This window comes from Acinonyx jubatus, chromosome A1, assembly GCF_027475565.1.
Source record: "Acinonyx jubatus isolate Ajub_Pintada_27869175 chromosome A1, VMU_Ajub_asm_v1.0, whole genome shotgun sequence".
Classification (NCBI taxonomy): Eukaryota; Metazoa; Chordata; class Mammalia; order Carnivora; family Felidae; genus Acinonyx; species Acinonyx jubatus.
The window spans coordinates 120,650,331-120,677,649 of NC_069380.1; the positions used below are offsets into that span (position 1 = coordinate 120,650,331).

General features: G+C 41.1%; 1 protein-coding gene across 15 annotated transcripts in view; it reads right to left on the reverse strand.

Moving 5' to 3' along the window:
- PPP2R2B (protein phosphatase 2 regulatory subunit Bbeta) overlaps positions 1-27,319 on the reverse strand; it is a 507,195-nt gene that overhangs the window by 111,763 nt on the left and 368,113 nt on the right. For 2 of the 15 annotated variants that reach the window (XM_053222777.1, XM_053222772.1), the window contains one exon: positions 13,484-13,510. The exons of 12 other annotated variants lie outside the window; for them this stretch is intronic. In XM_053222777.1, the coding sequence (XP_053078752.1) occupies positions 13,484-13,505 (22 nt within the window). In that variant the 5' untranslated portion in view covers positions 13,506-13,510. Of the gene's footprint in view, positions 1-8,333; positions 9,962-13,483; positions 13,511-27,319 lie in introns of those variants that run through there. One more of the 15 variants, XM_053222744.1, reaches the window with a different exon arrangement.

Consider the following 27,319-nt stretch of genomic DNA (forward strand, 5'->3'; position numbering starts at 1 on the left):
AATTTAGCCTTCAGAGCCCATTAAATGTTTTATCTTTCATCTAAGCAACATTTGGGAGATAATACTATAAAGTCATTTACTCTACTTATATCAGCTGGCTAGTTCTGCCCAATTAAGAGTTGGCTTTCTTCCTGATGATAAGCTCAGCTCTAGGCAGAGTTGTCTGCTTCTTCAGTGAGGATGAGGACACCTTCAGCTAGGTGGAAAACAGATGTTGCAGTGGAGGACAGCGGTGAAATATAGTTGGTTGTGGGAAAGTCTGTGCTGAGAGAATCTGGGAGGTCACTTCCAGGCTGAAGTGCTGTGATTAATTGCCAATGGGTCCTGCATTGCATGGTGGGGGAACAGGGGACAGCACGTGTACCCTCTGTCATCACTACATAGGGGCTTGTGGCTAGACTGGCAATGACTGTGTGGCTCATTAAATAAATAGGGGAGTCTCAGGCTCCCAGTGGGAATTAAAATTACTCCTTCTGTCTATGTAAAACTGTGGCCTCCTTCGTGAGTTTTGGTTCATAGCCCAAAGTCAGCCTCCATTATCTCAGATAAGGTTTTCTCTAGTAAAATTTGATAAATGAAATAGTGTGTTGGAGTATACTTTCTATCAAAATGGGGGGATAAAATGAAGTCTGGTTATGGCCAAACAAAATATGCCCAAATACTGCTACTGGAATTGTGTCAAAATGGCCTGCTTCTTGAAAAAGTTTAGTATATTGTAAAATTAAAAAAAAAAACAAAACAAAACGAACCCAACCAGGCAATAACACAGTACATGTACGATGACTGTAATCTTTAAAAAGTATTTTCATTTTACAATATATCTTTTTTAACTGGTAAAGCAATATACACTTGTTAAAACTTCCATTAATACCAAGATGATATTTAAAATATAAAATGAAATTTCCCTTACAATCTGACTCCCTGGAAAACAATTGTTAACTCTTATAAATACACACACACTAACGGTCACAGGCCAAAGTCTGTCAGGGAGAGTCCAAAATGATGTTTTAGTGTAGGATATGAGTGATTTAATTTATTTTCTTACAGTTTTTTTAATTTTTCAGGATCCTTTTTTTTATGACCATAAACACTCGAACAATTTTTGACAGGTACACAATTTTAAATGGCTTTCAAACTAAATACAAGATTTTAGCATTTATCTCAGAGATTCCGTAGACTTTTAAAAATATTTCTTTTTAAATTCACATATATTAAAATTCACTTTTTGTGCCTTACAGTTTTATGGGTTTGGATCAATGCATATAGATGTGTATCCACTACCAACAGCATGATATAGAATAGTGTCAGCCTGCCCCACAAGTTCCTTCATACTGCCCCTGTGAACAATTTTTGTAAAAAAGAATAAAATTATGGGAATAAAGTAAGCTGACAGGTATTTAAGACCTTCCAAATGTTAAAAATGCTATGCAAATATAGAGGCTTAATAACTACTGGTCTCAATAGGTATGGCTCAACTGGGAGGCAACGATCAGTTCTCACTAGTGAGAGTCAAAGATTTCATTTTTTTAATCTTACTGTTTAGATAACATCACTATTTACTGTTTTTGGAGTGGAGGGAAACTAAATTCATCAATATGCCTTTGTGAGCCTGTATCACAAACTAGGTTTAGGCATGAGGTTTTCTGCCTTTGGACTCAAAGTTTCCTTTGCAATGAAATAGGACTATGTTTGGGTTTTTAGTTTGGTAGTAGCCTTTGCTTCTTAACTTGGTACTACTTATATTCTTGTAGCTCAGTTCTAGAGACAGAAGTAGTAAATATAAAGTTCTGAGTAGTGATAACAAATGACTCTAATTTTGCTCACCAGTTTTGTTTATTGGCAAGAGCTGCCTAATGAGAAGGATTCTAAGGTCATAGCTGGGCTTGGTGGGAGAGTGTTGAGATTAACTGGCTATGTCTGGCATGGGTATGGGAAGAGCCATTACACATGCCACAAGCTTGCTATCCTGATCTTCTGTGCATGATAGACAGTTCCTGACTGACCCCGAATTGATTGCTTTGTCACCGACCAGTGTCTGGTATATAGATACTGAATCCTTCTCCTTTCATTTGGATATAATTAATTCTGTGCACATTGGTTTTAACTTCGATCTAGTGCTGGTATTTCTCCTATATGAAAGAAAGTAGGTAGAAGGATCCAAGAGTCCCAATTCCCAAGATCTTATCACGACTGCTGCTTCCCATGTAAATAGAGACAGAGTGCTGGAAAGTGGGCGTTGTTTAGACGTCAGCCTGCCCATGAAGACCAAGCTCATTAAAGGCAGGTAATACGTGGTGGTTATTACTCTTAGTTACTCTTGGTTAGCTACTCCTACCCAGTGCCTTTCTTCCTTGCCTGCCTCCCGGTGTAGAGGATGTAAAATCCAGAATCTTCCTTCCCAGCCACCTGGGTTTAGGGGTGGCCATGTGACTGAATATGGCCTGTGAGGCAAGCAGGAAAGTCTGCTGGGGGGCAAGGAGGCAGAGATTCTGGGGAAAAGTTTTCCTCCCTGAATAAAAGAAGGGAAACAAGTGAGGAGTGGCCTTCTGGCTATGCTGACATACTCCTTGTACACGACTTCCTTTGTATATGATTGTATGTGGTTATGATATGTGAAGGTGTGGCTGCCATCATGTGACCATGAGGTGACAAGCCAAGAGGCTGAATATGAGACATGGAAGAAAGGGACAATGTCTTTGGTGACATCACTTAACTACAAAAACCTGCCTCAGGAAGAGCCTGTGTCTGAACTTGTTAAACAATAGATACCCAAGTGGTTTAAGCCACTGTTAGAAAGATTTTCTATTATTTATAATGCAACACTTACTAATAGACATGTCTTCCATCTTTGTTTTCCTCACAGCACTATGCACAGGGCCAGATTATTAACACAAATTGAATTGGAAATAAGTGAAAGTGGTTCTGTGTCTTGCAACCTCTATGCACAAACTCTCACATACACATTTTTATTTCACTTTATCACATGACCAATTTTCCTTCATAATTGCTTAGTGCTCAGTAGTGAGGTGGTTTGCTTTTCCCCCCTTCCCCTGTGTGGAAATGGAACATTACTCTTTAACCATTCAAAAGTGAAAGCAGGTTATTGGGATAGAAGCATCCTCCCACCCTCAATTTATCATGGTATCCATCATAAAATTATGACTTCAGAGGGACTGAGCCATGCTCTCCTTAGAAGCCAAGTTCTCCTCTGAAGTCTAGGGAGCCCACCATGCTTACTGAGCTGTGAAAATCCAGATGGTGGGAAGCAGGTGAGTAATGAATGCCATGCTGTTTCCATTAAAATGCACACAGCTTCCCCACACTGACCAAATCCCCAGCACTAGCCAAGTCTAAGATAACCCAGGACAGGTGGGTTGATGGAGACTTCCTTTCACTCAAAACAAGTTTCTACTACACAGAAGGGGAGAAGAAAGAATGTTCCTATAGTTGGGACAAAACTTGCCCAAAGGACAAAGTGGTTTTAAAAATTCTAAGTCCTCCAAATATAGAAACATCCAGTGGGAAATTGGTAGCAGTCCAGACTTGCCTACAAGCCTGCATGGTTTATAGTGGGATCTGCTGTCAAGGTATCTACCATCCGTCACCCACTCTTTCAGAAAGCAGAGGAGTAATTAGCTGCTCAGGCAATGCAAACTCTGTCAATCATTCAGGGCTATTATCTACACAACATAGGTCATCTAGCATGGACCCGAGAGTCAGAGGGACTCTGGGTCCAAAATGGGAAAGTTCATCCTATCTGGGGGTCTATATAGGAGCTTTTGGGCAGGCATTGTGTTACCCAAACACACATAATGTGGAGTTTGTCTGGCATGTCTTCGGCCAAAAATTTTTCTGTGCCAGAGGCTCTGATGTCAGAAAGATAGGGCACCTGCCTTGTGGGAGCTGAACTTGCCAGGTTTGTGTGTTGGTTTTAATATCATTTATTTAGGGGAGCCTGGTATGACTTCTCCCCAAACCCAAGCAGCCTCCATTTACTATGCAGCTTCACTGCCCCCCATTCTTCCCCTTCATAACAGTCCTCACCACTTACCATTAGCAATTACAATGGTAATGGAAACATTTTAAATGCCTTTCTTAGTCTCTGAATTGAAAACCCAATAAGGAACTTGTTCATCACTGAACCTTCAGGGCCAAGCTTAGTGTCTTAATATGCAATAGATGCATCTTAATTATTTTCTTGAATCGATCACCAAAGGAGAGCTCAAGAGAAGCAACACCAAAGTGGACCATCACATAGAGAATAACCCAGAACAAAGTGTAAACAAACAAAACATATATGCTGGATGAATGTTAGAAACATATTTTAAGGGGTGTGAGACAAGGGCACGCTCTTATTTTGGAATGAGTATTTTACGACTTTAGAACCACATAGATTGATCAGTAAAGTACAGATTTTATCCTAAAAGCCTCTGTCATATTGGCAGGGATTGGAATGTCCTATGAACCACAGGAAGAGAGAAGAGCAAATGGGTTGGTGAAGAGAAGGTACCGGGAGAGGGCATGGAGGTAGCAATCACACAACCCAAAGTGGATTTGGAGCAAACAGATCTGAAATGCCAGGAATCTATTTACTGACCACTTACTAAGTGCACATCACTGGACTGGGTTCCAGGTATACACTACAAACACAACACAACTGTCTTTACCTTCAAGAAGTGTTCAATCTAGAGGACTGGGAAGCAGTGGTAAATGGGTGAACATAGTAAAACAAAGTAGGAGAAGAGGGTGTTGAAACACCCTGTAGTGGAAATGTTTGGGTCAGAGAGTCAGAACCCTAGTTTTGGCCTAGAAGTCAAAAGGAATCACTACAGAAACTTAAGGTAACTCACGTGTCATCCCTATGCCTGCATTCGAGAAATCTATCATTTCTCTAAAGGACAAATTGAACAATAAATACAATATATCTGTGTGCTAAATTCTATATGGTCCTAAAGAATGAAAGAAGAATGGAGTAGGACAAGATTTGGATTTCCCCCCTAAACCATGAAATTTCTATGTCAAACACAATAAAGATACTGCTAACAATTTACAAGGTATTACAAAATGATGGTTTTTCAAAGGTTTTAGCAAAGAAAATGGAAAATATTAGAAGCAAATGTGCCATTTACAACTCTATGAATCAGTATTTCTCTTTGTCTGTTTTCCTCTCTCTCCTCTTCTCCTCCCTCCCTCCATTCCTTCCTTTCTCTCTGGCTAGCAGTTGTGGTGTTTTTAAGATTATAAAAATATATTACTCTTGGGCGCCTGGCTGGCTCAGTCAGTGAAGCATGTCACTCTTGATCTCAGGGTTGTAAGCTGGAGCCCCACGATGGGTGTAGAGATTACTTAAAAACAAAATCTTTAAAACAATATTACTCTCTTTTGGATAATGTCCCTATTTTAAAACACTGAATATAATATATCACATACAGTAGGTAAACAGTAAAAGATAGCATAAAGAAGTGCGTGCTGATTTCCCCCACCAGCATGACCCAAATTTTAATAAATATTCATCAGGCAAAGGCACTATGGTACATCCTTACTGCTTTTTTATAACCATTGAAAATTGGATATTTAAAAAAATCCATTATATTTGATTTCATGTTCACTTGGCAGTTAGATATCAACTATAAAATGTAGAAAAAGCAGGAAATACTAAATGTTGATAGACTTATTCATGGTTCATTTATTCACTCAAAAAATATTCAAGGACCACATATATTATGTGTCAAACACTACATTATGTATTAAGTGTACATCAATTAATAAAACAGACTAAATATCTGTCTTTAGGGAACTTCTTTTCTACTTGTGGAGAAAAAATAATAGTCAATGAGAATAAATCACATCATATGTAATGTACTCTGGGAAACAAACATAGCTGATTAAGGGAGATTAAGAGTTCATGGAGCACCTGGGTGGCTTAGTTGGTTAAACATCTGATTCTTGATTTTGACTCAGGGCATGATCTCACCATCACGGATCAAGCCCCGTGTTGGGCTCCACACTGAGGTGTGGAGCCTGCTTAAGATTCTCTCTCTCTCCCTCTGTTCCTGTGTGCTCTTTGTCTCTTTCTCTCTCTCAAAACAAAACAAACCCCCCCCCAATAAAAAAAAAAACCAAAACAAAAACAAAACACCAAAAAATGAATTCTGAAGGTAGGTGGGAGGCTTAGATTTTAAATAAGGTGATTGTGATAGGCCATACTGAGCAGATTTGAAAGCGGTGAGGAAGGTCACTCTATGGGTATCTGAAGGAAGAGTGCTCCAGACAGGGAATAGACAGTGAGAAGACCCTAAGAGAGAAGCAGGCCTGTGTCAGCAGATCAGGGTAGCTGGAGGAGTGCAAACCAGGAAAAAATAAGGTGTTCAGTATTTGCAGGCCATAGCAGGCACTTTGGCTTTTACTAAAAGTGAAATAGGCACAACTATGTAAATATTTAATACCACTAAACTGTATACCTAAATATGGTTAACTGGTAAATTTTGTGTTAGGTTCATTTTACCACAGTTTTTTAAAAAGTGAGGAGGGGTGTCTGGGTGGCTCAGTTGGTTAAAGGTCCAACTTTGGCTCAGGTCATAATCTGAGGTTTGTGAGTTGGAGCCCTGCATTGAGCTCTCTCCTGTCAGCACGGCTTCGGATCCTCTGTCTTCCTCTCTCTCTGCCCCTTCCCCACTTATGCTCTCTCTCTCTCTCTCAAAAATAAATAAATTTGTTTTTAATTTTTTTTTCAACGTTTTTTATTTATTTTTTGGGACAGAGAGAGACAGAGCATGAACAGGGGAGGGGCAGAGAGAGAGGGAGACACAGAATCGGAAGCAGCCTCCAGGCTCCGAGCCATCAGCCCAGAGCCCGACGCGGGGCTCGAACTCACGGACCGCGAGATCGGGACCTGGCTGAAGTCGGACGCTTAACCGACTGCGCCACCCAGGCGCCCCAGTAAATATTTTTTTAAAAGTGAGAAAAAAATGAAACGGAAAGCTGCTGGAGGGTACTGGACGGAGGAATGAGATAGTCTGATGTGTTCCAAGTACAATCTGGCTGTAGAGCTGGGAACAGACTGTGGAGGGCTAAAGCAGGATCATCAGGAAGACTATCGAGATAATCCAGGTGAGAGAGGAGGGTGGCTCAGACCAGGGCCTTGGCAGTCAAGGTGGAGAGCAGTAGTCAGATTCTGGATACATACGGAGTCAACATGACAGGATTTGCAGATGGACTGGTTACGGGGTATCAAAGAGAGAATTTGAGGATGATTCCAAGGTTTCTGCCCTCAGCACCCTCTGCACCTGGCAGGATGAAGCTGCCATCACTGAGATGGGAAGTTTGTGGGCGATTCAGGCATTTTTGGGGCAGGCCAGACACTCATTTAGTTTCAGGCATGGGAAGTATGAGGGATTTACAAGTAAAGGTACTGAGTAGATAATTGGAAAGAAGGGTTTAGAGTTCAGGAGGGAGTGTGAGTTGGGGATGTAAACTTGGGAGTTATTACCACTTCAGATGATATTTAAAGCTATAGGATTAGATGAGACCTCAGGGAAAGAGTGTATTAAAGGAGAGGAAGACCATGGGCTGAACTTTGGGACACTCCAACATCTAAAAGGTTGGGAGAAGAAGAGGAATCAGGAAAAGAAGAAGGAGCAGAAGAAGGAGAGGCTGGTAAGATAGCAGGAAAATCAAGAAAGCTGAGGGTCCCGAATGCCAGAGAAGAGCAGAAGACAGAGCATCAGTCATGCCAAACACTGCTGATAGGCAAGGTCAAAGCCTTCAGGTGGCCTTTGGATTTGAACAATGGAGGTCACTTTTCACCTTGGCAACTGTGGTTTCTGTGGATCAGTGGGGGTGGGTTTGGTGGAGCCATGGATTAGGCTTCAGAGCGAATGGGAGAAAGTCACTGTGGACACTTCTCTTCAAGGAGTTTTGCTGAGAAGTGTAGCAAAGACATGAGGCAGAAGATGGTATGGGAAGTCAGGTGAACAGAGCATTTTTGTATCAGAGAAACAACAGCATTTGTATTTGCTGATGGAAAGATCAAGCAATGCTTATGGAAAGATGAGCAATGAATAAGGAAAAACATGGAACAGAATGAACAGATAAGTGAATGCATGAACAAACAAGCCAGTAACTGGTCCACCACTGACAGGTGAAATAAAATCTGATCAGGTTCAATCCCCACCCACAGCCAAAAGGTGGTTAGGAAGAAAAATGCTACACAAAATCTATCTTCATATAAGGTTTAACAGGAGTCTCAAAACATTTAGTATGGCCAAGCATCTCTCCCATAAATCAACATGTCAGATGTCCATGCAATTGCCATAAATAAATGAAAAACAAACCTCTTGGTTTTCTTTTTGTTTCTTCTTCCCTTCCTGCTCTTCCTCCTGTCTTTTTCCCCTTTTTTCTTCTTTCCTTCCCTTTCTCTCTTTTTCTTCTTTCCATCCCTCTCTCCTTCCTTTTTCTTCTGAAGCCAGCTGTAGAAAGGACTCATTCCATCTACTACTATGCATCTCTGGGTCCACTACCTCCTGTCTGCCTACCTGATGGAAGGCTGCTCACCTGTATACACTTTAAAATGTTAAGTCTACTGCAAGATCAGTCCCACATGGGTAACCTGACCTCCTCATGGCCTTTCTTGGGTAACTTTCAGCATGATTCTTAACAGTGCATAGAAAGAAACAAGTCTGTCAGAGGAGAAAGAAAAAACCCACATTCTCATCTTGCCCTGTGGAAGATTTATAGACACTTTGCAAATAGCCAGACCCAGGTGATGGTGCCAGGAACTTTCCAAGTGATTTGTAGATCTCCCTGCCAGGAAGTCGGTCTTTAATGGAAAACTCTTCTAGCTGAACATTCCTTTATTACAGCATGACTACAGGGAGAGGATCGCAACTGTCATGCAAAAGACTGGCTGAAATTAACTAGCTATGAGCCTGGCCTCAAGATATTTCAGGCTCAGGAAAACACCAGTATCGCAATTTTTCTGTGGAACTATTGAACTGGGCCTACTGCATGCCAGGCATAGTACTAGACTCTTGACCTAAACTCTCCTCCTCAATCTGCATTATCAGGCTCCTTTATTTAACACCTACTTTGCCAGGATCTGTACCTTGTGTTTTATATTATGTTTAATGGTCACTCAAACTCCATGATATCAGTCTCTTCCTCCATTTTTCAGATGGGGAGATGGTGGCTCAGAGAACTGTCCATGTTTGGAAGGCTAACAAGGGGATCTGGGATTGGAACCCAGTTCTAGTTCCAGAGCCTATGTTCATGACCTGCCTCTTGTGTTCCACTTCTTTTCCTTCGACCTTTTAATTCTTGTCCCCACTCCCTTTTGTCTGTTGTTTATTTTTTCCTAATCCTTTCTTCATCTTTCCCTCATAGTTACTTTTTAACATGGCAGAGTGGATCTTCTGGGCTCAGCCTTAACTTTTCCATCATTTTCTGTACTCCTTGTCACCCACCTGGCACGTTAGCAAAGTTTAACTCTTAGACTGTCAGCAAATACAGTCTGTGCTGACCAACTGTGAAGCAATTTCATTTTTCCTAAGACATTCTTTCCATTACGTGTGCATACTGACATGTATGCCCCTGGAGGCCAAGATCTTACTCACTATTTTAGTCTAGGGACCCAGCCTAGGGACACATACTTAGGAGGTTTGCACAAAATGCTTATTCCCTGGCTGAGTGAATCAATGAACACAGGAGTCCTTTAAGGCCAACTCAAGGGCCACTTTCTCCATGAAGTCTTTCATGAGCTCCCCTAATTGGAACGCAATCCTTTCTTCCTCACAATGCCACAACTCTCTGGACTGTTCATATGCTACTTATGTAGCTCTTCCCATTTATGTAGCTATATAACTGAAAATGTACTTGCTCTGTTTTCCTTACTGAAACTATTTCATTAAGGGCAGAGTTCCTATTTTACTCATCTTTGGCTCTACCAATAAACTGCACATAAAACTTCAAGACGCTTAAGTTAGTATTTTTGTATTTGGAATGACTTGTGTTGGATTATTGTACAAATGTTAATAGGTTGCTTGATATACTCTGTGTGTGTGTGTGTGTGCGTGCACATGTGCGTGTGTGTGTGTGTGGGGAGAGATATATCTTTAACTAGATGATGAGTTCCCTGAAAACAGACTCATATTTCTTTCTTTAATAGACAGCATCTTTATCAATATCTAAGATCTCAGAGCATAGGTGATATAAATAGTCCACACTTGGAGATTTCATATTCTTACGGGGACAACTGATTGTTGGCCTGTGTAATGCATATCATTGTTCTCCTCTAAAATGAGAGTCACACATGCTCCATTTCTGCCTCCAGTTTATTATTATTTTTCAAATGGGTGAGTACCATAGGTTCCTGACCTGGGACATCTCTGAAATAAAACCAGTGCTTGAGAAATCAAGTGCCAAGTCCTTTTTCAGAAGCAGTTCCTCCAAGCACAGCAGAAAGGAGAGGAGTGGAAATAGGAACCTATCACCATGTCTTTTAAATACTCTACTTTTGGGGACATTTCAAATACTGATTCTAACAACCTAAGTTACTGCCTTTGGAGAGTATGGAAAAGCTTAGGGCTTGAAACAGTCAGTAACTATTAACTGCAGTAGAAAAATTTCTTTCTATCCAACACACATCATAGCAGGTTCTTAGCCTTGATTGTGATGCATTGATTATTTCCTGCAAAGTCCAGGGGAAGAAATTAAATGTCAATATTTTATCAGGTCATAGAAGAAATACAATGATAAAACACTCAAGATATAGACTTAACACTGGTCACAATCTCAGATACACTGCTTGCTTCTTCAACTGAAATTAAATCAACAGTAAAATGCACCAGAAGCCATTTTAAGGAAACCTTTGGAGAGTATCGCCTTTTGGTAATTTATCACTAAGGAAATACTGGGAACTGGCCTTTTTGTACCACTCAAACCTCACGTTAAATCATCTCCCTGACACCCTATCTCACTATGCTCTAGTCCCACCACTTTGCTTTCATGACCTTGTAAATGCCATGCTTCTTCCCACTCTGGGGTGTGCAAACATGCAGCTCTATCTACTTAAACTATTCACCCTTCTCCCTTCTCCTTGGCTAACATCTATGAATTGTTTTTAATTTTTTAATTAAAAGATGTTTTAGAGAGAGAGAAAGCATGAGTGGGGGGAGAGGAGCAGAGGGAGGGAGAGGGAGGGAGGGAGGGAGGGAGGGAGGGAGGGAGGGAGAGAGAGAGAGAGAGAGAGAGAGAGAGAGAGAGAGAGAGGGAGAGAGAATCTTAAGCAGGCTCCACACTCAGTACAGAGCCTGATGAGGAGCTCGATCCCACAACTCGGGGATCATGACCTGAGGCTAAATCAAGAGTCAGACGCTCAACTAGACTAAGCCACCCAGGCGCCCCTAACACCTATTAATTTTTTAAATTTCAGCTTAACCAGCACATCCCAAGACAGACCTTTTCTGACAGCTTATGTTCTAGTTGCCCTACACTGCTCTGTACTACCCTATTCTTTCCCTTTAAAGCATTTATCAGAATTCCTCATTATATATTTGTTTGAGTGTTTATTGATAATGTCTGTCTCTGCTATTAGACTATAAAGCTAACCAAATCAGGGATCAAAACTGATTTTTTCACCTTGCGATTCCTGGTCTGCACCCCCATATATGACACACAATACATGTTCTTTAAAAGTATGGTTTTCCAGAATATTTGTTAATAGTTATTACCTGATCGCTCATTATATATTCTCTAATACTGTTCTTGCACACACATGCACACACCATACACACATTTGGTTTTCAGTCAAACTGGGTGTAGCAGATCTGTACAATCATGAACATTTAAAAATCGATGAAATCTCCCTCATTCTCCTAAGATCTACATTTGCCTTATTCTCCAAAGCTAATCATATGTGTGAAAGCTCATGCATTGTAAAATGTATACACACCCTTCTGATTCTTCAATTCTTACCCTTGTCTAAGCCAGTCTCCACCCTGTTCAATTTTCAGGAAGAAAAAGAACAGAACACTAGAGACTGGGTGGGAAGATCTTTATATGCCAAGAAGTCTGACCCAGTGAACTATTTCAGTCAAACACACAGTTTGAGTTGGATTGCCCGATTGCTGAGAAGGGCTTTCTGGATTAGACAGTTCATTAGTGGCTCAGCCAGTTTCTAGGACCTGTCGGTCTCTGCTCTGTGTGCCTGGAGTTAGCAAAGTGACAGAGTGAAGGCGAGTGACAGGTCCCAGGGAGTCATAGGGAATAACGGGTGCAACAGCAGCTACCCAGAGGCACCAACCACACCCTTAGGCTCAGGATCCCAAAAGTGTACACAGCTAAAAATGAGGCTTGGTGTCAGTGGAAAACTATTTGCTGAGCACCTTCTATGTGTCTGATCTGGGGCGTTGTTCCGAGAAGTAATTCTAGGAGGTAGTCAACAGGAGTCTTCCAGCCCCTGTTTCAATTCCAGCTCCACTGGTTGGCAGAGATAGCTAATGTTGGGTATAATTCTTAATGTCTTTCTCCACACTGCTTACCTAATCGGTAACATGGGAGTGGTATTATACGGAGGATGAAATGAGTAAATTTATGCAGGGCACTAGGATGGTGTTTGACACACATAAACACTACATAAGAATTAGAACAATACCTTACCCAAAAGTAATATAATGAATGATTAACAGTATCACTTCTCCATTCACAGCTTTGCCATGTATAACAGAGGTGCCTTAGGACAAATCCCCTGGATTCTCTGAATCTCAGTTTCATTATTTGTAAAACAAAATGATACTGGTACCATTTTGGAAGAGCATTAGGAGGATTAGATGAGATAAGGAAGAGAACACCAACCGCAGTGGTTGGTCACATCTGACCAGCAGGGTGGTTTTATTTAACGCTGCAATGTTAGTCCACAAAAAGATCTCCAATGTTTTGAATGATATGTTTACCTTTAGAAATTATGAAATTGCATATAAACAATCCAGATTTTCAGTTTCTTTGGAAGTCAATAGATGGGTGCCGCTGGATTGGCATTCCCACATGGCCACTGCTGGCTTGAGCTGGGACTTGTGGCTGCGCCCTTTAGAAAGGAACAAGGTCTTAAATTTACCTCTTCTCCCACCACTTCCTACTGGTCCCCAACCTTGAGGCCAAATGTCAGCTCCCATGTATCCTCCAAAGGCTTCTCTCTACTGCTCTGCTTTCATTTTTGATGTTACTTGGCCTCTGTAGGTATCTGAGTTAGCAGGGGCTGGTCTTAAGGGCTTGCAGGCATCCTCTGGACACTGTTACCTCTATAAGCCTGCATAACAGGAAGCAACCCCTTTCTCCACATAGCTCGAGGCCATTTGTCTCCACTGGCAAACAAGAGTGTAGAATGAGCCAATTCCAGGGCTAAAGGCTGGCTTCTCCACTGAGCTGAGCACCTCCTTGAAGAAGAGCCTCCGATCCAAGAATCGGCCCCATAAATTCATAATTTACTCACCCCGAGTCGTCTTCAGTTCCATTTAGACTGAGGGTAAAAGATATGGGACAAAAGTTAGGGGTGCTATACAATAATGCTGTAGAACCAAGTTTTCTAAAATATGTCCTATGGATCATCAGTCCCTCAAGATTCTGATCTTTGAGTGAAAAAAAGTCAAAATATTTTTGGGAAACTGCTTACACTTATCTTGTGTCATGGGGACTCATCTGGGAAAGTCAGTAACTCAGAAATCCTGTGAGAAAGAAATTCATCCTCAATTCATTCAACAGCTATTTACTAAGCACCTACTATGTACTGGGCATTCTTCTAGGTATTGGGGATTTGGCGCTGAAAGACAGTAACTCTGAATTCAGGTAACTTATTCTAGTGTAGAATAAAGAACGATGCTTCACTCCGTTTTATGTCTTGCAAAACTTACTTCCAGAGGCCCTTCATGATGAAAGAATGGTGGAGATTTTTCTCCTATTAATGCTTAACAAAGTAAGACCACTCTAGAACCCTTCTTACTGAGAGAAACACAATTTATTTCTTGAAAGGTCAATGGACCCATTAGGGCAGACTTATTTGGGAAGAACTACAGGCTCACCTGGGGTCTCAGATTTGGCAAAGGTTTTTTGAGAATATCACACAAAGGGTTAACTTGACTTTCACCTCAAAAGTAGAGTGTTTTTCTCTGCATCTAATATGAGCCAGTTGGAAATGTATTTGTTTTTCAGTGTTTAATCTTCTGCATCACTCACTGTTGATTAGATTTAATTAATTTATGTTTCTAATGAATTTAGAAACTCACAGTGCTGTAGCAGGAAAATTTTCAGACAGCATCTGGCCACCAAATGGATTGATTACCTTGTCTGCAAAAGTCTTTCAAACATCTGGGGCCTGATTTTGTGAAACATCCAGAAGCTCTTTCAGAGGTAAGAAACGCCCATTGAGGGGAGAGAGGGGGTATGAGAAATAGGTAGGGTTTGCTTTGATCTGTAAATCTGGATTCTGGCACTCCCCCAATATGAAGTCACATTTTGCTGCTCATTGGCACAGTTTCAGTGGCACCAAATAGACCGATCTGAATCTATTTTGTTTGACATAATCAGAATCTACCAGGCCTGAGCCCAGGCTGACACCCAGTGAACTCTTTTGGCACTTCCTTCCATGTGGAGGCTCCTGCTGATCATTAAGATGAAACATTTATAGAAAGCATTTAGAGAGAAGCACTTTGCTCTCATTCATTCAACAAACATTATCGGGGGCCCACTGTGTCTGGCATGGAGCCACTGAACCTCTTGGTTAGCTGCTCTTGGCAACTACCCTAGAAAGTAGGCAAACACTCTTCTCCCATTTTCATAGTTATGAACAAGTACTATACAAATAATAATTACTAACATTAATATCAACACCAATAGGGGATATATAGACAGACAGACAGACAGATACACACACACACACACACACACACACACACACACACACACACACACACCCCAGACTCTATAGGAAGCACTTTACATGCATTCACTCATTTAACCCTCACAATAAAACCATGAGGAAGATGTTATTATCACTCCCATTTTACAGATAAGAGTACTAAGGCAAGGAGAGCCTATGTGACTTGTCCAGGTAACCCAGAAACCCTTGGCAGAGTCTTCCAATATAGGCAGTATGCCTGTGCTGTTAACCAATTTGCATTAGTGTGTCTGGATAATATTTATGGAAGACTTACTATGTGTTAGACATTATCCTAGGGGATCTGGTGCATTTATATTTTAATCACTCACACCTAATACAGTGGGTATCACTATTTCCCAGCAGGGAAGCTGAAGCCCAGAAACATTAACTTTTCAAGGTCTCAGGGAGAGTTGGTCATAGACTAGGCTTTAATTCAGGTCTGTAGGCCTGTGAAGGCCACATTTTGCCTACTGAGTCACCTGCTAACAGACATATGGTAAAGAGGTGGTGTGACCTCTGTAGCTTGCTCAAAAGTACACAGGAAACCTGCTGGACAAGTCGGAGGAGAAGGGTGGCCTGGCAAATCAGCAGAGCTGAGACTCCAGAAGAAAGGAGATAAAGAATGTACAAAATGTAAGAAACTTGCTTCATCTTAAAGAGGTAGGTGAGAGATGGAAGTCTGATTGCCTGACTGGTTTTTCTGGCTCAACTTTCAAGAGAAATGATGGACAACTAGGTGGGCTGCTTATGATAAAAACAACAGTGCACAGGCCTGCCACACTAAGCATCTGAAATTTTCTGAACAATAGATGCAGACTGTTGCTCAATCAGGTTGTCAGGATTCCATGCTGGTGCTGATAAACCCTGGTTTTTCATGATACAATATCATTTACTAAGTCTGGTTACTTCTCTGATTTGAAAACCCCATTGTCTGTGACCATTCTTTTCTTGCCCAAGCCTCTTCCTTGACACAGTCACCTACCTTCTTTATTCCTGCCTATATGCTCCTTCTCGACCTGGAACCCCTTCCATCTCAGTCTCCTCCTTGCCTGGCTAATTGCTATTTGTCCTCAAGCCTCAGGTTGGGAGCCTCTTCCTCCAAGAAGCCTTCTTTGACTTTATTATTCTGGGTTCGGTGCCATTTTAAATGCGACCTGTGCTTCCTTCTAGTTCAGCACACATTACAGTGGAAAGTAACTGCTTCTTTGTTTGTGGGTCTCTTCAGTGAGACAGCATGCATTGACTACTATTGTAGCCCCAATGCAAGGGTATGGTACACAATAGGGATCCAATACATATTGAAAGTGATGGATGGAGGGATGGATTGTCAACTTGGTAACACCCTCTTGGCTGGTCTCCCTGTTTGAAATCTCTCACCTCCACACTCAATGCTACATCCCAGAAGTCATTAAACTTTTCTGTAAACCTCATTCATGTTGTTTTCTTTTTTATTACTTCCCTTGAATACTCACATGGAAGTCAGATAGTGGTATCTCGGGGGTGGGAAGCAGTTCAGTCAGAGGGGGCATAGAGTCCTAGAAGTGTCCTATACCTTGATCTTGGTAATGGTGACAAGAATGTATAGGTATGTAAAAATCAATGAGCTAAACATGAGTAAACAATGCCCTACTTTAAGTAATTAATACTTGAATACAAATAAACATATCCCTTGAAGGCTCACTGTGTTGACAGGATAATATCCGGACCTTCTCGCTCCAGAGTTTGAGGTTCTTCACTCATGGCCCACTTGTTAAGTTCCTTGTTCAAATTTACTTCACTAAAACACATGCTCTGATCTGCTCACAAGTCTCCAAACTCTTGTCATTTCACTCCCATCTCTATGCTTAAAATCATGCTGTCTTATCCTAATTGATTTCTCTTCCTCCTTCTTTGACCTTTTGACAGCTTTCCCCATTCTGGAAGGACCAGGATGAATCTTCCTTCATGAACCTCATTAGGCTCTCTTTTCTCTGAACCCCTGACTACTGTGTCTGGTTATTCATACATGGAAACACTTCCTAAAGACTGTAGGCTCTTTGAAGGCAGAGACTTTATCTCATTTCCAATTTTTATATTTAGTATAGTACCTGGTACAATGGTGGATTCTAAATATGTACTTGTTATGAATATCATGAGGGCCTATCTATGTGCTCAGACCCATGGCAGTTATGAGCTTGCATAGAGATTAAAAAGACAAGTTGTCTGTATCATCTAGGATGAAACCTTAGTGTGGCTGTTAAAACCATGGACATAGGATTCATACATGGTTTCAAATCCAGGTTTCACAACTCAGTGGCTCTGTGATTGACCGTACTCAGCTGCCATCATCAAACTCTGCTTCCTCATCTGTATCATGGGGACCTTCTCATTAGGGTTGTTGTGAGAATTACATAAGAACATGATTATTTTATTAGTGAACACTGAATTAGTCATTTTGCTAAAAAGAACAATCTTATCCAAATAAAAGTCCATGCTCTTAATAGTATCAGGCAAAGGATTCAGCCCAGTGGCTAATTCACAGGAACATTTAACACACAGCATATATTATTATCAGAGATATTCAATGGAGGAGTACAGTTTCAGGGAGGAAACCTATGAATTGGTAAAAATGGAGAAGGGAAAAAAAAAGTGGGTGTATTGTGAGATGTGTACACGTGTACATAAACACAGAATGAATTTAATCCAAAACAAATTCCTTTGGGAAATTCCATCACATCCCATTACCACGGTCCCAAAGGCAAGAGCTGGCCTCTGATCTTTACATATTTAATATCTTTGAAAAAATTCTGAAACCATAACCATCTTGACACGGTACACAAAGGCAAGTATGTGTGGGAGTTGTATGCAAAATCATGGTCCTTTACTTCCAGCTCCCAGAATTCTTTAATCATCCTAATTCCTCATGCTTCTCTGCCAACTTTTGACCTTAGGATAGCTCTTTGATTGCTCAATAGGATTTGACAGCAAGGAAGGGGGAACACTGAGGAACACGTTCTCCGTGCACCCTTACACACTCACTGAAAAGACACCAGTTTAACAATTTTAATTCATATATACTTCTACTCATGTAATCAATAATTCATGGCAATTCCTCTGCAGCATTTTAGTGACAACAGAAAGGGCAGGATATTTCTTCTCTTCCCTTTGCCTTCCTTTCTTCACTTAGTCGTGCCTGGAGCCTGGAGAGTACAGAATCTCAAGAAAACAGTTTCCATGGTGATTCTTCCTTTGAGTACCCGACTGTATTTTGCTCTTTCTGGAGTGAATTAATGCTTTTTATTGCTTTCATGCTAAATATATTGAAGATTAGATTTGAGTTCCTCTGCAGTGATACAGTTTTATCAGGAAAATAGAAAGTAAAAACACAGCATGAAGAAACTATATCTTTCTGTCACTACACTATCAGAAAGGAAAAAAAAAAAAACCATTTCAGAAGAAAAAATAACCAGCCACAGGGAAATGGATGCAGGTGTCTGGAAGCTTGGATATGCATGTGTGCATCTCAATGTTAAAAAGCCTGTCTTGAGAGGAAATTTTCTTAATTCCTCCATATGTTGAAGGTGGTACAAGCTGACCATGAAACACTGAGTTAAAAGGAGTAACTTGATTTTTAATGTACTACCCTCTTCGCAGCAGAGAAAATACAAGAGTGTGTAGGAACAAGGACATCTTCAAACTCATAATACCTTCCCTACTCTACACTTATTAAGTAGAGTCTTGCTTTCTACCAAAGCTAAATAACTGGCCTTCCTTACTTTTCAAAATTGCTAGATGACTTTCCCAACACTGCCCATGGCACTCTGAATTTCCTGACATAGAACCTATCCCACTAATACTTACCATCCACTCATACAGCTTCCCCACAAGACCCTAAAAGGTCAGGGCCTGTGCCTTCCCCATTCACTCCATTATGACCAGCACAGCACACGAAGGAAAGGAAAATGAGGAAAATGACACTGTGAATGGGTAACTTTGGCAGTGAGGTCTCCTTTGTAAAATCTCAAAGGGCTGCTATGTCAGAGGAAGAAGGAATCGTGTGTAAATAAAAAATAAATCTGAGCAATAGCTCCTGGTTTTCATGGGCTCTCCTTCCCTCTCTTGGGGCATTAAGGAGTTAAAGGGAAGAATTGGTGTGTGGGGGGGGTGCTGTGGGCAAAGAGTGGTACCATCCAACAAGGCTTCCTTCTCTGCCATTATACACCTACCCTATGTGGCCTGGAGTCAAATCATCACTAGACACCAAATAGCTGGAGGAAAACCGGGTGGTTAGCCAATTTGAGGCAGGTAATAAACACCTATATCAAACCAGATACCGTCCTAGCTGCACCTGGTGACAGGAGTGAGCACAAGAATTTTTGCCCCCAGAAAATTTAGAGTGCAAGAGAGAGACATTTCGGGAGATCATGTGGAAGCGGATGGAGTTGAGTACCAACAGACACCCTTGGTTATTGATAACGATGCCAACAATTAATATTTACTCCTAAGTATGCTAGGTGTTTTTTAAGCACCATATATGCATGAACTCACTCAGAACACATTCTCATAACACATCTATAAGTTGGTACTATTATTTCAATTAGCAAAGAAAAAATTGAGGCTTAGGAAGGCTACCTAACTTGCCTAACATCCTAAAGCCACTCAGTAGTAGAGCCATGATTCAAACCCAGACAGCTGGATCCTTGAGTCAGTATCTTAACAACTACAAGCCTCTGAATCTAAGGCTCATGGGATCTCACTTAAGAAAGCTAGGAGACGTTTCCCACAGTTTCCTTTGCTGTGTAAATTACCCAAAGCTTACTCCATTTGTGAGGCAGCTCTACAAAGGGGTCCTTCTGGAACTCATTTTCTAGAATATCTAAATTCAAAATTTACTAATAGTATACTGCATTTCACTCCATAGAACACAGTGGCAAGAACAAGGTCTCAGGGTATTAACTCCGAGACACTTGCCTTCATTTCAAAGAATATGGATCCCCTCCACTATGTGAAACGTATGCATTAAATTAAAAAAGAACAGGAAGGAAGTGTATTAAGGCTCAAAGGGCAAGATTGTGAGGCTTTAAATTTTGCTTTTTGCTTCATTGAGATAATTTTCTCAGTTTTCTATAATGGGCATATATAATTTTAACTGTGACAAAATAACTCACTTAAGAAATGCAAAGACTTTCAACAAAAGGAAAGCAAAGATGGAAGAGAGAGACATTGATTTAGTGACTGTTATCGTTTAGAGCTCAGAATTAGGAAGGAAAAACAAAGTTTAACCTCCAGCATTATCTGTCCTGCCCTGCATGACTCCCATGCATGGAATACTTTGAAATGAGACCCTTCTTCCATATTTAGTTACAAGGATTATTACCTATCGGGCAGTGAAAACGGAAGTGTGTTTGTTTTCACCAAGGGAGAGAATGGTGCTCAGAGATCATGTTCTTTGCGCACTCCTTACCTCAGAGTTAACCAGTCTCTGTGGGTCTGTTGGATTCCAGAGCCTGTCAGTTCACACTTCCCTCCTGCCCTTCCCAACCGGACAAAGTCATGCTCCCACACGTGTGTAAGGTTAACTTTTATCATTAGAAAAAACAGCCTGAAGAGTCGCAGGGAATCTGATCAGGAAATGTAGACAGAGATATGTTCTGCATTTTCAGAAGAAACTGATGAGGTCTTTGAGGCGCTTAGTGGAAAGCAGGAGGGGGAAAGCTCTAGGGCGCCTACAAGGTGTGAGTTTGGAGAGAAAAACACAGATTAGATGTGTCTTCCTGCCGGAGCTACATGTGGCATGCCAGCTGGCTCCTTTTCCAATTGCCTCTTTATTAGCGACTCCAACAATCATATTTTGCTAATCTTCTCATAAATAAAATATCATACATATCACAAAGGCATCCCTGATGGCAGACTGCGCTCCAAGTTAGCTAGAATGGATGAAGTGAAAACAGGGCAGCTTCAGGTATATATAATTATTACAATTACTGGCATCATAAACGTCTGCAAAATTGGCAGTACGGCTGGGTGCTTGATGTTCTGTGCATCCCCAGGAACACAGGCTGCTGCTGTGACTTTTCAGGGTCTTACGGTATCTGTTTAGGGGCTCTCTTTTTATAGTCCTTGGCAGAAAAATAAAATTATTTTGCCAGAGATTTTATACCATACTACATCTGTTGTTCAATAATTAGCATCTTATATAGCAGAGAGAAGGTCAACTTGCATTTCTATATATTCTCCTCTCCCTCTTCATTTTCCCTGGCCTCCCAGAGAGGATAACCAAGTAATTAAGAGCTTGGGCTTTGAAGTCAGAAGGATCTGGGGTCAAAGCACAGTTCTGCCACATATTAACTGTAAGATCTTGGGAGTGTCAGTCACTCTCATTCCCAATTTCCTCCTCGGTAAACAGTGAAGAAGATCTTTCCTGTTTTATAGCTTAGTTGCGAGGATTCAGTGAGATAATGTGAATAAAGAAGCTGGCATCTGATGAGTCCTTAATACAGGTCAGAAAGACAGGGGAAAAAATAGGACATGAGGGACAAAAATGGGGGGGGGCAGAGTGGGTATGTTCATTGAGATTTTTTGTCTTTCTTTCCTCCATGAGAAGTTTATCATCTCACATTGGGTTCAAACTAATTTCTTTTATCTATATTGTTGGCTATAGCTTTCCTTCCCTACCCCAAAGTTAGAACCATAAATATCTCCCACTGATGCGATGATTAAGATAAGGTCCAAGGACTCTTTCCTCATTTACTGTTTAAAAACAATCTTTTGTGGAGATTTTTGATGGATTGTAGGGATATTTATGACTCAGGCCTCCTGGCAAAGTCCCTTGATGCTGACTCATTCGTTACCCGGGGAGGGAAGGAGGCAGCTGAAATCATCATTCATTTATTCTGCTTCTCAGTTATGGTGAAAGGTCAGAGGTAAGCCACTCAGTGCAGGGCTCAGTAGGAGAATCAGATTTTCAATAACGTCTTCTTGACCTCAAGAGATAAAAGAATTTCTTTTTTTAAATGTTTATTTTTGAGAGAGAGAGGGAGAGAGAGAGGGGGAGAGAGAGACAGAGCACAAGGGGGAGAGGGGCACCGAGAGAGGGAGACACAATCTGAAGCAGGCTCTAGGCTCTGAGCTGTCAGCAGAGAGCCCGATGTGGGTCTCGAACTCACACGCTGTGAGATCATGACTCACATGACTGAGCCACCCAGACACCCCAGCAAAAAAGAATTTCTAACAAACATATACTCATGAAAAGGTTTGCGAAGTCCTCCTTAACACAAATGCCACAGAACTGCTAAGTGACAATATTCTGAGCGGTGCCTCTGGCTTCCAGCTCCAAACTCACAGAAACTCCTGCTCCTCTGCACAGTAAGTGAAAACCAAGTGACAGGTGACAGAGAGGGAGGAGGGACAGAAATAGAAAGGAGGCAGGATGTGGAAGTGCCACAGCGACTCTGGCCTTGAAATGAGGAATAAAGAGCAACCGTGCAGAGATAGAAAGGGAAATATAAAAGGTTTCCTAAAACAAGAATAGTACAACTTATGATTATTACCCTGAACAATAACAGCATTCATAACACCATCACTATCACACTATAATCACCCAGAAAGAAAACATCTATAAAATTTACTAAATATAAGAAGTTCAGAAATATAACACTTCTGTGAGTACTTCGTGTCAGGGACGGGGTGACAAAGTCTAAATGCATTCTTTCCTTTAATCCTCAATCAGTACTAGGAGACTGGTTCTACGTTGACACACATTTATAGCTGGGGAACGTGATGGAGGCTTAGAAAGGTAAATAACTTGCTTGAGACCACACAGTGACCTATGAAGCTGGTTTCTAAAGTCCGTTTTCTGCTACCACTGCTTCAGCAAAGGAGAGTTGTGTTGAAAATACCATCCAGTACCTATAAATTACTGATCTATACATACTGTAAAAGTCATTTTGGAGTATTCCACATTAGTCTTGGCTCTAGGTATAGGATATGGGAGAAAATTTCAGCCTCGTTTGGACTTCCAGGCCACTGTGAGCCCTTGGTATAGCTTCCTTTATAAAGGTGTATCAGTGGGGCTGCTGTTTCATAATCTATAAACTACAGACAGGTAGCAAGTGGCACATTCAGTGTAAGTTATATGGCAACAAAGGATAAAATGTATTGCCTTTTCAAAGCCTACGGCTGCTTGGTACAAAAAAATTATAATGGCATTACAGGATTGCTGATGTTTGCTTGAGGTCAATGTCAACAGAAATATTTTTGCAAGATATGAAATTGGACGGGTGGACATCTGTCTAGTTTCAATGAAACAGATGCTCCCAAGAGAGCTACCCTTGCCCCATGTTTTAAATAAAGGACTAACTTCTCTAGAGCCCATCTATCAACATTTGGTTTTCAGCAAGAAACATATGGTCTAATAGAAGCATATATACTAAGGCTTAAGACCAGAGACGTAAGATGGTAGGATGTACTGAGTTCTCAAATGAAGGCTGTTCTTTCTAAGCCTGGGCTAGAGCTTTAGACCAAACCTTCCTCAGCAAGCCTGGGGCTGGCATCCAGTTTGAAAAGCACATGAGAAGATCTGCGGCGGCGAAAGCAAAGTGCACGCATGCGCATGCACACACACGTACCATTGATATCGGGGCTGAATTCTGCTTGCCAGGGCCCTACCTCAAAGTCTTTGCAACATATTGGTTGGACAGTACAGATCTTCTGTACTTCAAACTGAATTTAGTTTGAATCATGACAACAACATCACTAGTAATAATAGTAGTAGGAGCAGTAGTAACAATGGCTAATGTACGTAAGCATTTCCAAACACTGTTTTCAGTGCTTTATACATAGTACCTCACAGGGTTGTTGTGAAGGTAAATGAGTGAGGTACTATTATTATCCCCTTTTAACAGATGGAGAAATGTATTAAGTGCTCTGAGTGTGATATTTCATTCATGCCTCCAAATTACCTACGTTGGTAATTCACGATTCCCATTTACAGATGAAGAAAGGGAGGCAAGAATGGTTACATGCTCAGAGGCCTACGACCAGTAAGCGAAAGAGCTGGAACTCACCCCCAGGTTTGTCTGATTTCAAAGCTCATATTTTTCCCTGATATCCTGATGGTATCAGTATTTCCTCTCTGATCTTGTGGCCATATCCTACCCCCACCCCCCTCCAGCCTCCAATCCTTTCTCTCACTCCGCCTGTTCTAGTGAGACTGAGATGCAATATGTCTACTTCCTGCTGCCACGTGCGATAAAATCAATGCCTCATTCAAAGGGCTGGTGTGACAACTGAAATCCTACAATGTATGGAAAGGGTTTGCCTGGTACTTCCCAAATAAAGACCTGATTCTGATTACCGGACTCACATCACAGCTCTCACCATCCTCCCCTCTCCCTGCTAGGGACATTTCCTTCACAAGTCCAGAAGGGAGTTGAGGATGTATTTCCAAGCAGAGGAAGTAAGAGGACCAAGGGTTAACATGTGGGAGGTGGACTGTACCAGATGAGAGGCAAGGGAGAGGGGGAACAGCTTTGGATCTCATTGCTGGGAACCCTCATCTTTTTTTTATTATTTGTATAAATCACTTGACTGTGAAGGCACCACAGACCAAAGCCTCTGAGTATGCCGATGATAATAAATTGGGTAGCACAATAAATAGTAAGGGAAACCAGGCTGCCAAATGAAGAAGGATTTAGATCATTTAAATCCTAGGCTATGGGTTGTCAAATCCAGTTTAATACTGGTAAGTGTGGGATAATAACTCAAAGCAAACACTCCTCCCATCCCAAACCCCCCAGCCGCAGCCCTTCCAACTACTTCTCTCACCCTTGCAAACAGAATGAGCACCCCAAGGGGATTTTCAGAATGAAAAGGGATGGTATATACTGACCAGAAATGAGCCCAAGTTATTACATAATAATCCCAGATGCCTCAGCTTGGGCTTAGAGCAAATACGAACAGCTAATAGAAAGCTGCAAGGTTCGATTAGCTGCAAAAGAGATTCTAAATCAGCGCAGGTTTTATACTATTAAATTGGATGGGGAAAAAGAGTCTTGTGGTTGGATATAGTGGAGAGATGGAAAGGATTAGGGAAACATAGAGCCATGAGCATTGCTGGGTGGCTAAGGCATGGCCTCAGGGTGGAGTCAACTTGGAGGGTACTACGTCAAAGCACGAGACAATTTAGTCATCTGAATGGCCCATTCTCAGCAGCCCTGGCTGTCCTTAGACCCACATTTGGAGACACGGCCTTGAGGGCGACAGAAGTAGGATCGTATTTAGTGACACTGGAATCTCAGCAATTGTAAAAGTCATTACTTGATTTGATGTTGATGAATTATTTTATTAGTTCAACAAATACTTATTGAACACCAAATATGTGCCAGGCATTGACTGTTCCAGAGCTGAAGGTCTATCACTATGCAAAACATGTGATAGTAACAATGCTAGCAATTGAGCATTTACACCACACCATGTTCTTCACATTCAATTAGATCCTTTAGTCATCCCGACAATCCAAGGATTCATTTACTGTTATGACATGAATTCATATGTAGAAGCCCTACCCCGCAATGTGATGGCATTTGGAGGTGGGGACTTTGAGAGGTGATGAAGTTTAGATATGGTCATGAGGGTAGGGCCCTAATGATGGGATCAGTAGACTTGTAAGAAGAGACACCAGATACTGGCACATAATAGAGAGCCCAGAAATAAACCCATACTTAATATGGTCAATTAATCTACAGGCAAGAATATACAAAGAAGAAAAGATAGTCTCTTCAATAAATGGTATTGGGATAACTGGACAACCACATGCAAAAGACTGAAACTGGATCGCCTTTTTAACACAATATACAAAACTAAATGCAAAATAAATTAAAGACCTAAACGTGAGACCTGAAACCATAAAGTTCTCAGAAGAAAACACAGGCACTATTCTCTTTGACAATGGCCTTAGCAACTTTTGTCTAGATATGTTTCCTGTAGCAAGGGAAAGAAAACCAAAAATAAACTATTGGCACAGAGAAAGAAATCAAAAGCACAATGAGATATCACGTTATACCTGTCAGAATGGCTGGTATCAAAAACACAAGAAATAACAAGTCTTGGTGAGAATGTGGAGAGAAAGGAAGCCTCTTGCACTTTTGGTGGGAATGTAAATTGGTTCAGCCACTATGAGAAACAGTTTGGATGTTCCTCAAAAAATTAAAAATAGAAATATTGTATGAGCCAGTGATTCTACTACTGAGTATTTACCCAAAGAAACCAAAAAACACTACTTTGAAAAGATATATATACACACCTATGTTTATAGCAGCAATATTATGAAGCAATCTAAGCATCTGTTGATAGATGGATAAAGAAGATGTGGTGTGCATACACACACACACACACACACACACAATGAAATATTATTCAGTCATAAAAAAGGAATGAAATCTTGCCATTTGCAACAAGAACAGACTCAGAAGGTACTTTACTAAGTGAAATAAGTCACACAGAGAAAGACAAATACTGTATCATTTCACTTACATGAGAAATACAAATACTGTATCATTTCACTTATAAAAAAACCAATGAACAAAAACCAAAAAAGCAGAAATAGACCTGTAAATATAGAGAACAAACTGGTAGTTGCCAGCAAAGAGTAGGGAGATGGAAGAATGGGCAGAAAGGGTGAAGGGGAGTAGCAGGTGCAGGCTTCCAGTTATGGAATGAATATGTCACATGAAAGATACAGCATAGGGAATATAGTCAATGGTACTATAGTGGTGTTGAATGGTGACAGATGGTAGCTAAACTTGCAGTGAGCATAGGATAATATTGAGAGTTGTCAAATTACTGTGTTATATACCTGAAACTAATGTAACATTGTATATCAACCATGCTTCAGTAAAAAAAAAAAGGTAAAAATAAAGTAAAATGACTTAAAAAACGAGGGACATCAAACAGCTTGCTTTCTTTCTTCTGTGTGAGGACACAGTGAGAAGTAGTCACCTGCAAGCCAAGAAGAGAGTCCTTGCTGGGAAAGTGAATCAGCCAGCACATTGATCTTGGACTTCTCAGTCTCTAGACTGTGAGAAATAAATTCCTGTTGTTTTAGCCACCCAGACTATGGTATTTTGTTATGGCAGCCGGAGCCGACTTATACAGTCACTATTATCATCACCATTTTATAAATGAGGACACTGAGGCTCAGAGAGATGAAGTAACCTGCCCAAGATCATGCAGGAAGAATAATCCTGACACCCATACCTCATCTGTTCAGAGGTCAGCTGCTTTTACACTGCTTCCAAAGGACGGAGTCACTCCTAGCAATCACTGTGAGGAGTGATGACATCTCTGCTGGCTTTCCCCCCCACGCCAGCATCACCCCCTTTCCTAGGTGTACAGGTAGCTACATTTCACAAGTGC